General features: G+C 47.7%; 1 protein-coding gene across 1 annotated transcript; it reads left to right on the forward strand.

The window, feature by feature from the left end:
- The first annotated feature begins 141 nt into the window (after positions 1 to 141).
- Positions 142 to 9,680, forward strand: SLC33A1 (solute carrier family 33 member 1). Its single transcript, XM_008500245.2, has 6 exons — positions 142 to 956; positions 4,255 to 4,445; positions 5,010 to 5,194; positions 5,790 to 5,907; positions 6,623 to 6,838; positions 8,277 to 9,680. The coding sequence occupies exons 1-6, from the start codon at positions 185 to 187 to the stop codon at positions 8,442 to 8,444; spliced, it is 1,650 nt and encodes a 549-aa protein (XP_008498467.2). The 5' UTR covers positions 142 to 184; the 3' UTR covers positions 8,445 to 9,680.
- The last annotated feature ends 859 nt before the right edge of the window (positions 9,681 to 10,539 follow it).

Here is a 10,539-nt window from a genome sequence, read left to right on the forward strand (position 1 = left end):
AGCACCAATCAGGCGCAGCCACGCCTGCAGCCGGCTCCCGCGTGCCCGGAAGGGGCGGTGCCTCGGCGGTTGGCGGCGGGCGGGTTCGCGTCTCCTCAGGGGCGCTGGAGGCGGTGACCGCTCCCGCCCCGGTCCCGGCCCCGGTCCCGGCCCCGGTCCCGCCGGGCCGCCGCCCGCCGCAGAGATGTCTCCCGCCATCACCGCCAAGGAAGGCGGCCGGCAGCGCCGAGCCGGGAGCCACCACCACTGCCTGGACGTGAGGAGCGAGGCGCCGCGCGCCCTGACGCCCTGCGGGGATGGGCTGCCGGGCGGGGAGGCCGAGGCGCTGCTGCTGCCGCCGCCGTCGCCGCCGCCCGAACCGGGCTTGCGGGTGGCGCGGGGGTTCCGGGCGGAGCTGGGCAGCATTCTGCTGCTGCTGGTGCTGTACGTGCTGCAGGGCATCCCGCTAGGCCTGGCGGGCAGCGTTCCCCTCATCCTGCAGAGCAAGAGTGCCAGCTACACCGACCAGGCCTTCTTCAGCTTCGTCTTCTGGCCCTTCAGCCTCAAGCTGCTCTGGGCACCCTTGGTGGACGCCGTCTACCTGCGGGGCTTCGGCCGCCGCAAGTCCTGGCTGGTGCCCACTCAGTACGTGCTGGGCTTCTTCATGATCTACATGTCCACCCAGGTGGAGATGCTGCTGGGCGACGGGAAGGACCGCGGCCCCGACGTGGTGGCCCTCACTGTGACTTTCTTCCTCTTCGAGTTCCTGGCGGCCACGCAGGACATCGCGGTGGACGGCTGGGCACTGACCATGTTGTCCCGGGAGAACGTGGGCTACGCCTCCACCTGCAACTCCGTGGGCCAGACGGCCGGCTACTTCCTGGGCAACGTCCTCTTCCTGGCCCTCGAGTCGCCCTCCTTCTGCAACAAGTACCTGCGGTTCCAACCCCAGCCCCGAGGGATTGTTACCCTCTCAGGTACAGCCCGGGTACCGCCGGCAGCTGCGTTCCGAGGTTGGGATGGGGAGGTGCTGCCCTGAGCCTGGACCCAAGCTCGGTTTGGTGGTTTCAGTGTGGAATTCACACGCTGAATTTCCAGGCTTCTCAGGGCTCTAAGAGTGTAGGAAACCTGCCTTGTCATCATCTTGGCTGACCTGAACACTTCAGAGAGATGTTTTGGGGTTTTTTTGTTCCCACTAGTTTAATGACTGTGGAATAGATTAATGTATATATATATATATATATATATATATAAAAGAAATCTAAACAAATCAGAAGTTTTGGCTCTTTTTAAGAAGGCCTTTCAAGCCTATCTTCTTCTGGGAAGAAGGAAAGGGGAAATGAAAAGACTAGATTAACTCTCCCAAGATGGTATTGTTCACAGAAGTAGGAATAATAAGTGTTCAGGGTTGACCCCACAGACAATTTCTGCAGGAAGGCCTTATTGTAGTGAAGGAAGGGGGGGGGTTGTTTTCTCTTCAATAAATTAAACAGAGTCTGGTAACCCAGCTGTAACTGGCTGGTACTGTAGGCTTGTCTTCTGCTGGGTGGTTTTTGGGTTGTTTTTGTTGTGAGGGGTTTTTTCAGAAAGTTGAAATGTAGTGGTTGCTGTTAGGGACATCACCAAGATGATGCTTAAAATGCAGGGTTGTGGTTGCAAGGTTGAGCTGAGCCAGCTCAGCTGGTGGGAGGAGAGGAGAAAGTGGGAGCTCAGAGTAATCTTGGCTGGCAAAGAGGAGTGAGTTCTCCTGGGTTTGGTTTCTCCTCTCTGCCTTGCACTGATTGCTCTGCCTGCATCATGTCAGAGCAGAGGCATGCCAAACTTGGTTGAGTTGTTGTAGTTTTTGCTCTCTAAACCAGACCTCTCCACTGGTAAATCAGTTTCCCAGACTGCTAACTAGCCTTTCCCCTTGCTTCCTGTGGATAAGCCCATGTCTGATCCCTGTGTCAGTGAGCACAGAGTAGTCCTCTGAGTAACCCCCTTGCTTTAGTGCTTTCCTGTGTCTGCCCTGGCCCCAGAGTTCAGCAGTGCTGCCATGGCTCTTCCCTCCAGCACCACACTGATGTCTCCCACTGCTGATGCAACGTGCAGGTCACTGCTGTGGTTAAGGGAGCAGGGTTTGCCTGTGCTTCCTCCACTGGTTTTTTGCTCAGTTCAGTTTGTATAAGTGGAGTTGTTACTATTACAAGAGTGCTGGCTTTGGGGTGGGGGGAGTGTGAGGAGCTAAGCCCCAAACCAAAAAAAAACCCCACCAATGCAACCTGTTTAACCTGTCCTGGAGCACCAAGAGAAGCAAATAGATCTTGGCACTATCATTGCAGGTTATGGGGGGGGTTTTTGGGTGGTAAAGCCATGACCAAGAAATTTTCTTGTTCATGTGAGTGTGTGCCACAGCTTGCTGTGCCTGCACTTCTCCTGAAGCACCTGCAGAGCAGCACTGTAGACTTGGTCACTGAAATGAGGAGAGGGGCTCTCTTAGTGCTGGGGGGGACCTGGGCAGGCTCCATAAAGCAGCAGAAAACTTTCCAGTTGGAAAAGCTGAGCAGTTTTCTGCCAGGTCAGCTCCCTGAGTGCTGCTGTTGTAGGCTGAGTGCCAGTGCTAAGAACAAGTCAGTGCTTCATGGTCAGCTGGAAGCTGTGGAGAAGCATCAGCATGAGTTGTTTGGCAGCAGCCACGTGTGCTTCTGGGGGGAGACATCAAGTGTGGGGAGAAGGTGCCCTTCCAAGGCCAGTGACTGCAGCCCCCTTCTTCCTGCCAAGAGATGTGGAGCTTTAGCAGTCCCTGAAGCTGGTGTGGGGAAGCCCCCCGTGCACACCCCTTGCTGGGGGGTGTTTTCCAGCCCTGATCCAGTTCAGAAGTTTGCTGCTCCTAGAGGCAGAGACATAGGGATGGGGTCAGGCAGCTCTGGTGGCACCAGGAAGCTTTATGCTAGGAATTCCCAGGGTAAGCTGTCATTTTAAAGTTCTTCTGTTTGTAGCCCGTTAGTGGACTGGTTTTTATTTATTTTTGCTTTTTGTTTTCCTTTGCTAATCCACCCGTGGCTGTAGTGCAGCTGCCAGGGCTGTGCCCACCAGGAGTGTTGATGTGATGATGCTCAAAGCTATTTCTATTCCCATCCTCACACTGTAAGGCTCTCTCTGCCATCATAATGCCTGGTGCTATTATTAGAGTACCACCCCTGCCTGGCTCCTGCAGACAGTGGCTGTGATTAGCACAACTCTCTGAAAACTCAGCTTTTACAGCAAAATGTGTGCTCAGGCTCCAGGCTTTTAACAGCCAGAGAGCAACCTGACAGGGTCCTTATGTGATCCTCTCCTTTTCTTTAGAGAGCAACTGATGTGGATGTGGCTTTGAAATGCCTTTGTCTGGCACTGAGGATGCCAGGCTCTACCTCCAGCAGTCTTTCCATGTTATCTTCCCTGCTTCTTGTGCTTTGCTCCTCTCCTGTGCATAACAGCAGCTAATAATTACCTAAACCTTTGCACTTTGCCCTTTCCCCAGCCCTTGCCACTTACTTTCAAGTCACCAGGAGGCTGTGGGAGTTGCTCAGAAGACAAAAGGCTTCCCCTCTGCATGTTACCAAGTTCTTCCTTGCCTCTTTCACAAAGGGAGAGGGTAGGATTATCTTGGATTAATCCATTCACTGACTCAGAAAGCTCTTGCCATAAGATATTGGTGTTGTTTTCAAGTCCAGATCTTAGCCAATGTGCCTGCTTCAGCTGGGGCACTGGAGAGTTAGCAAGTGTAGTCACCACTTAACCCAGGCTTATTTGAGTGACTCTTTACTTGACAGCTGTGTAAGAGCTTTCATCAGGACATCTTTATACTCACAGGTATAAATCTTTGCTCCCCTCCAGTGTCCCATATGTTCTGTATTACACAGGGAGTAGAGAAGTGAGGCACAGAACAGGTAAATCAGCTGGAGCATTCTGAATGACTTCTTCCACTGGAGTTATTTCCCCACTTTGTAAATATGAAGTGTTTCATCCTCCTTTATCACCTTTTGGTGGCTGTGTATGTAATCCTTCAACATTTTAGGTTTTGTTAAAATCTCAGGCAAAGGTGGCTACAGAGAGAGGGGCAGGGGTGAGCTGTGTCAGTTACTGTGTTTGTGGTTTGCTTGGGTTTAGGAGGGTGAATGAGTAATGCTTTGATTCCATTTGTTATTATTTTGTTCATATTTTCCAAAATAACTACATCCTAGGTCCTCAGTGAGCTGTTGATGATGCCCTGCTAGAAAGACTTTTTCATTATTTCCCCCCTGCCCCCTCCAGATTTCCTGTTTTTCTGGGGAGCTGTCTTTTTAATCACCACTACACTGGTTGCCCTTTTGAAAAAGGAAAACAAGGAACTAACACCAACGAAAGAAGAGACAAAAGGCATCACTGATACCTACAGGCTGCTCTTCTCAATAATCAGGATGCCAGCAGTCCTTACCTTCTGCCTCTTGATCCTCACAGCAAAAGTGAGTAAATACTTAGATGAAGGGTTGATGCTGATGGTCCCAGCTCTGAGAGGTGCTGTGTGAGTTTTGCTACTCTAGATTTGAAACAAATTGCTGGTGTCATGCTGCTAAGTAAGACTTTACAGCAGGAAGCATTGTTTGAGCTTTTGTGTTTGCACAAGCATTAAAGAGAAGTTTGATGGCAATCTAATATTCAAGTAATGTGTTCTTAAACATTTGCAAACAGGCTGTTTGTGTAGTCTGCAATTCAACCTACAGAAAATGTTTCTTTTAACCTAGCTGCTACACCCTGCATCCCCAGCTCTGTAGGAGCTACAGGAATCCATGGCTTTTGTTGGCCAAGGGATGGGCAGGGACATCAACACTGTGTGTCATGTTCTTGGTGTAGTTGTGGCACTGCTGAGCAGGGCAAGCACAGAGCATTTTCCAGAACAGGTCAGGAAATCAAATGAGACACAAAAATGATTGTGCTCTGTCATATTTCTCTGTTTATTTAATGCTGAGTGATTGGATGTTGAGCTGAACCACTGCTGCTTTCCCAGGTTGATTTTGTTTGTGTTGCAGGTTGGATTCTCAGCAGCAGATGCTGTGACAGGACTGAAGCTGGTGGAAGAGGGTGTTCCAAAAGAGCACTTGGCTCTCCTGGCTGTTCCCATGGTTCCTCTGCAGATCATTCTGCCTCTGATCATCAGCAAATACACAGCAGGCCCCCAGCCACTCAACACCTTTTACAAAGCTATGCCTTTTAGGTAAAAACAAATCTTCTGTGACAGAAACTTAGTCGTTTGCATATTCAGGTTGAGTGTGGGATTTCTTGTGTAGCTCTTAAGTTTCCAGATAAAGGAATTATGTCAGGAGTTTCACAGCAAGGTGCAGTCTGTGTCTGCTGCTCCAGTGTCCTGTTCTGTGTTCATTCTGGATTTCCCAGTGCTGTTACCCAGTACAATCTGCCCTGTCTGCAGCAGATTGCTGTGACTGCCCTGTGTTCTTACACCACTCTGTGCAGTTTTGCCAAACCCCAACAAAAAAAGGTTTTGGTTTGGCTCTGAATTTGGCTTGGTATCTTAACACTCTACAGAAATTTCTGTATGAGGGGTGGGGGAGAAGATCTGGCAGGGAGTTATGTTTATATGGAAAACAGAATTGTTTAGGTGTGAAATGTTCACAATTTCAGTGCTTGTCAAGTATTTAATATCTGATTTTAGCAGAGATACAGCTGTAACTATTTAGCTATAAACTAGTTGAATGTATTCTGCATGTATTAATGCTTAATAGTTGCTTTCTACTCAGGAGACTCATGGGGCAAGTTACTTGAATGACAAATTATTTTCCTTATTCCTCCAGGTTACTCTTTGGTCTGGAATTTGCTTTTTTGGTGTGGTGGACTCCTAAAGTCAAGCATGAAGCAGGGTTTCCTGTCTACTACTATGCTGTGGTGTTGCTGAGTTATGCTCTACACCAGGTACCTCAGAGGGCAGGGGGCAGGAGGGTGTTCCCTACCAACAAGAGGACCAGAAGTGCTCTTTGTCCTTGCCCCAGGATGCCTCCAAGTCTGACCCGTAGCCTCTCTGGCTGTGTTTGCTTTTGGTTTGATACTTTTGTATTTTACTGTTTCTCCCTCTTCCCTTTGATGTACTCCATCAAACATCTGTGAAGTTACTTAGAGCTGACCCATCTGCTTTTGTTTCTCAGATTGTTTCTTTTCCCCCCAAGGCAGGAGCAAAAAAGCATGGTGGGGTTGGAGAAATCCCAGCATTCTGCCTGGTTTTCAGAGGCATGATGCTGCAGATGCATCATCCTCAGCCTGGGTAAAACACTTGATTTTGTAGGAACATCTTAATGGATCTGATCCAAAGGCCTGGAAGACAAAGGCCTGATACAAACCAGGCTGTGGAGCAGAACTGAAATGTGTGCAGTGCCTTGGGAGTTGATTTTATCTGGAGAAGTGTTTATTAGGCTGTTTTAGGTAGCTTTATCCTTCAGTTTGATATCCTGAGCTGGGCTGGCTCCATTTCAGGGCTGCCACAGCTGCAGCAGTCACTTCTCTTGTGCAATTCTAACCTCTTGAGGGCACTGTGTTTCATTCAGTCGGTGCCTGTGACTCGGGGTGGTCCCTGAGAGCAGTGTGTGTGTAGGGTTTGTGGTGTCAGTGCTGACTGTGGTGTTTCCTCTCACAGATCACTCTGTACAGCATGTATGTGGCCATCATGGCTTTCAATGCCAAGGTCAGCGACCCGCTGATCGGAGGGACCTACATGACACTCCTCAACACTGTCTCCAACCTGGGGGGGAACTGGCCTTCCACTGTTGCTCTCTGGCTTGTGGACCCCCTCACTGTCAAAGAATGTGCAGGGGCCCAGGACCAGACCTGTAGGACCACAGTTGCTGCAGAAGTAAGTTCTGGAGGCTGCAAAGGTCTCTGTTCAATTATTTATTGATTAAATGGCTTCTTTTAGTGTTGTTTTCAACAACCTCCTCAAACCATCACAGTGCATAGCTTATGCTTAACATTTCCCACTGATTTAATTAATTTTCCTGTCTGATAAACTTAAGTCTCTGTATCTTACTAACTAACCAAAGATCTGGGATTTTTGTGGTAGCTTTTTGCTCCTTCTCTCTTTCTGGAGGCTTCCTATCTGGACACCTCAGTACTTTCTGCATGTTGTTACTTTACCCAGTTGCTTTGATCTTCACTTTCCACGTGAAGCTGAGCAGTAGGACTGGCTGCCTTCCTGCTTGGGGGGAGGAGGAGAACACAAAGAACACACTGTGTACACATCAAACACCAGGACACACAAGTGCCCCAAAAGCAAAGTTTCACAGGCATGAAACAAATGTGAAGTTATAACATGACTCTTGAGAAGAGTGGAAATGCTTGAGGGGGTTTTGTTGGGTTTTCCTTTTCTCCTTACTCATGACTGAGATTTACTTCACCCTTGAATGCCAGGACTGTGAGATGTTGAGGTTCTCTAAATAAACAAAATGTTCCAGCAGTCAAACATGACATGTTTGAACTGGAGCTGCAGTTTCCAGGAGCTGCAGAGAGGAAACTGCTCCCTCAGTGTGGGCTTTTCCTCTGCCTTGGCCTGCCATTGAGTTCCCTGTGCCTCTGCTGAACATGACTCCTTCCTCCTTCACCTCACTCCTCTGATCTTTCTGCACATCCTCCCAGTTGGTAATGTTTCACCACAACCACTCCCTTCTTATTCCTGATCTGATCTTCACATCTCTGAACAATGACAATGCTGGCACAACCTCATCTCAAAGGACTGATTTATCTTGGGATTAGAGCAGCAGTGAAAATGAACAACAGCAGAAAGGGATGTGTGCTGTGCTCTTTAAATGCTGGAGTTGTCTTCCTCCAGTTACACAGTTAAAAACCACCCTGGGCATGTTTTGCCCAGATATGCCTGTTTTGTACTGTCCATCTGCAGAGTCACTGTGGGGAGGTGAAAGGGTATTATTTCTAAAGAAGCAGTTTGGATGGCTAGGGGAAAAAAAAAAGGAGTCTTCTCTTCAAGGGATTCAGAGCAGTGACTGCACCTCCAGGCCAGCCTTAGACAGCTGGAGATTTTTTGTTTTCTAGAGCCAGCCTCTTGGGCCAACATGCTCCAATTCCCAGATGTTTTATAACAATTTTGATACTTTTAATACTGAGGTAAGCTCAAAAGCCTCTCTTATTAACTCCTCAGCAAAGAAGGAAGAGTAAACAAATATATTTAGTCATGAACAAGAGTGAGTAAACAGCAGTGGCTGTCTCCTGCCTACCTTCTAAATGTGTGTTTCTCCCAGAGAATACTGAATGCATCAACTTCTGCTCCTGTGTTTCAGCTCTGCACACAAGCTGGGGGTTCCTGTGTCACCACCTTGGACGGGTACTACGTGGAGTCTGTCATCTGTGTCATTCTGGGCTTTGGCTGGTGGTTCTTCCTGGGGCCAAAATTTAAAAAGCTGCAGGATGAAGGACAGTCTTCCTGGAAGTGTAAGAGGACCAATTGATGCAGTTTAAATATTCGATGGACTGGCAAGGTCATTTTAGTTTTATTACAGAGACATATCCCATAATCAATAAGCAGGAATATAGGTATTTTAAATGCCACGTCACTGACCAAAGGGGTGGCTGAGTCAGTGGTGTGTTTGTATGTGATACCACTTGCCCAGCAACAGGAAAAATTCAGAAAGTAACTGTTAAAAACTGGCACCTCTGTACTACATACATATCCCTGAGCTGTAGCTTCAGAGTCATGGCTGCTGATGTCACCAATGTCCCCATTTCATAGAGTACCTATGGAATTCTAACTGTGTCAGGTCTGTCTAAGCAGCAGCAGCAGTGTCAGCTAAGCCTCAGCTCTTTCTTTTCAAGCAGAAATTATCTGACACGGGGAGTTGATCCAGGAAAAGAGATCCAAGGCATTTGGATGTGTAGGTGAAACGTTTGGTACCAGGAGATTTCTGGTGGGAAGATAAATGTAAAGTGTCTGGGGCTTTGTTCCTCCTCACCTCCTGAACTGTAACCACACCTCAACGGATGAAATGTTTCAGAGATTCTTTTAAATGTATTTTCTGGCTTTTATAAGCTTCAAAGATTTATAAGAAAATATTTTTATAAACAAATTACATTTGTTTAATTTATTTCTGCTGTTTCAGAGCATTTTGATTTACATTCAAGGTACTTTCTTGATGAAGAAATCACTGTAAGGTAGGAGTTAAGAGTAACGCACAATACTCTAAGCCTTGATTCCTGAAGATGTAAACTGGACAGTGCGGCTTCTAGCACACAAGCACAGGCTGTGGAAGGAGAGGGTGTGCCAGCCTTTGGAAGGCTGCTGCCATTTGGAGGGAATGATTTGATTGTGCTGGGTCCTCTGGCACTCAATTTTGAACACTCTTTTAAAATCAGTGGGGAAAAAAAAAATGTGACTCTTCCCAGGTAGGGGTAAGAGAAGATGATCAGTGCCTTTGAGAGTGATTTGTTGATGACCAATTTGCCAAATTCCCAGTGAGCTGGTGTGCAGCTTGGTGTCACAGAAATCAGAGGAGGTAAATCCTGCACTGCTGATGCTGTGTAGTGAAACCTTGCCCTTGTGTTTGTCAGAACTGGCTTCCCCCTGAGTGCTGTGCAGCCAGCAGGCTGTATGCCAAGAGGGGCACTGGGACATTGTTGGATGTGGATGGTACATCGTTATTAAAATAACAAAACTATTAAAAATACCTTTGGAAGGTATCTGATTTCCATTCTGTGTGTCTTGCCTTGTCTTGCATCCTCAGCTTTGGTGTTCCAAACCCCTGAGGGGGTTGTGGAGGTTTTGTTTACTGCATGCTTTAGGAAAAAAAGTTAAATGAAGACCAACTTTTGCCTGGCTGGAGGTGTCCTGGGTGTGTACAAAGTGTCTGTGTGACATCAGGAGTCAGGAGGTGTCCAGAAGAAGACAGTGTGACAAGTGGTTCCCTGGGCACTGCAGCCTCTTCCTCCTTCTCTTCACTTCTCCCTCCCCAGGGACACCCCTGATGGTCAGTGGGGGACAGCCAGAGCCTGGGCTGTTGGTCTCCCTGACTGTCAGCTGCTGCCCAAGGTAAATAAAATCACATTGCTTTTATTCCACTTGCTAAAATTCCTCCCGTTTCACCTCTACAGATGCACAAAAAGAATATAAAAATGGGTCAGAGATTCCTAGTGGAAGGTGGATGTGTCTTTCAGTCCTTGGCAGATGATCTCCACTGGATTACCTCCCTGTGAGGCGCTCCAGTTCTGTGTCCTCTCTGGATCAAGGGGCACTGGAGTCACATCCTGTCCAGACATAGAGGTTTCTTTCTTTTTCTTTTTCTTTTTTTTTTTTTAACTTTCTTGACATTGACAAAAAAACTTCTCAACTCTAGAAGATTAGAAATTAAATCATAAGTGGCTTAGAGTTGGCTTTTACTTGGCAATTTTGTTTCACTCATGCTGAAAGTAGCAGTGAAACTACTAATTCTAGATGTGCTGAGGGTTGCTGACCAGGAGGTTGGATGATAGTGATGATATCAAAGATAAACTCCAGACCAGTAGCAATATATATGAAAAGTGACCTCACTTAAGTAGATCTGTCCTTTTCAG

Source organism: Calypte anna, chromosome 9, assembly GCF_003957555.1.
Source record: "Calypte anna isolate BGI_N300 chromosome 9, bCalAnn1_v1.p, whole genome shotgun sequence".
Classification (NCBI taxonomy): domain Eukaryota; kingdom Metazoa; phylum Chordata; class Aves; order Apodiformes; family Trochilidae; genus Calypte; species Calypte anna.

Excerpts from the sequence above, each read along its gene's own strand:
- SLC33A1 (XM_008500245.2), top strand. The coding sequence starts at position 185 with ATGTCTCCCGCCATCACCGCCAAGGAAGGCGGCCGGCAGCGCCGAGCC. Across the intron at positions 4,446-5,009 it reads TCTTGATCCTCACAGCAAAA|GTTGGATTCTCAGCAGCAGA; the intron begins GTGAGTAAATAC and ends TTTGTGTTGCAG. Across the intron at positions 5,908-6,622 it reads TGAGTTATGCTCTACACCAG|ATCACTCTGTACAGCATGTA; the intron begins GTACCTCAGAGG and ends TTCCTCTCACAG.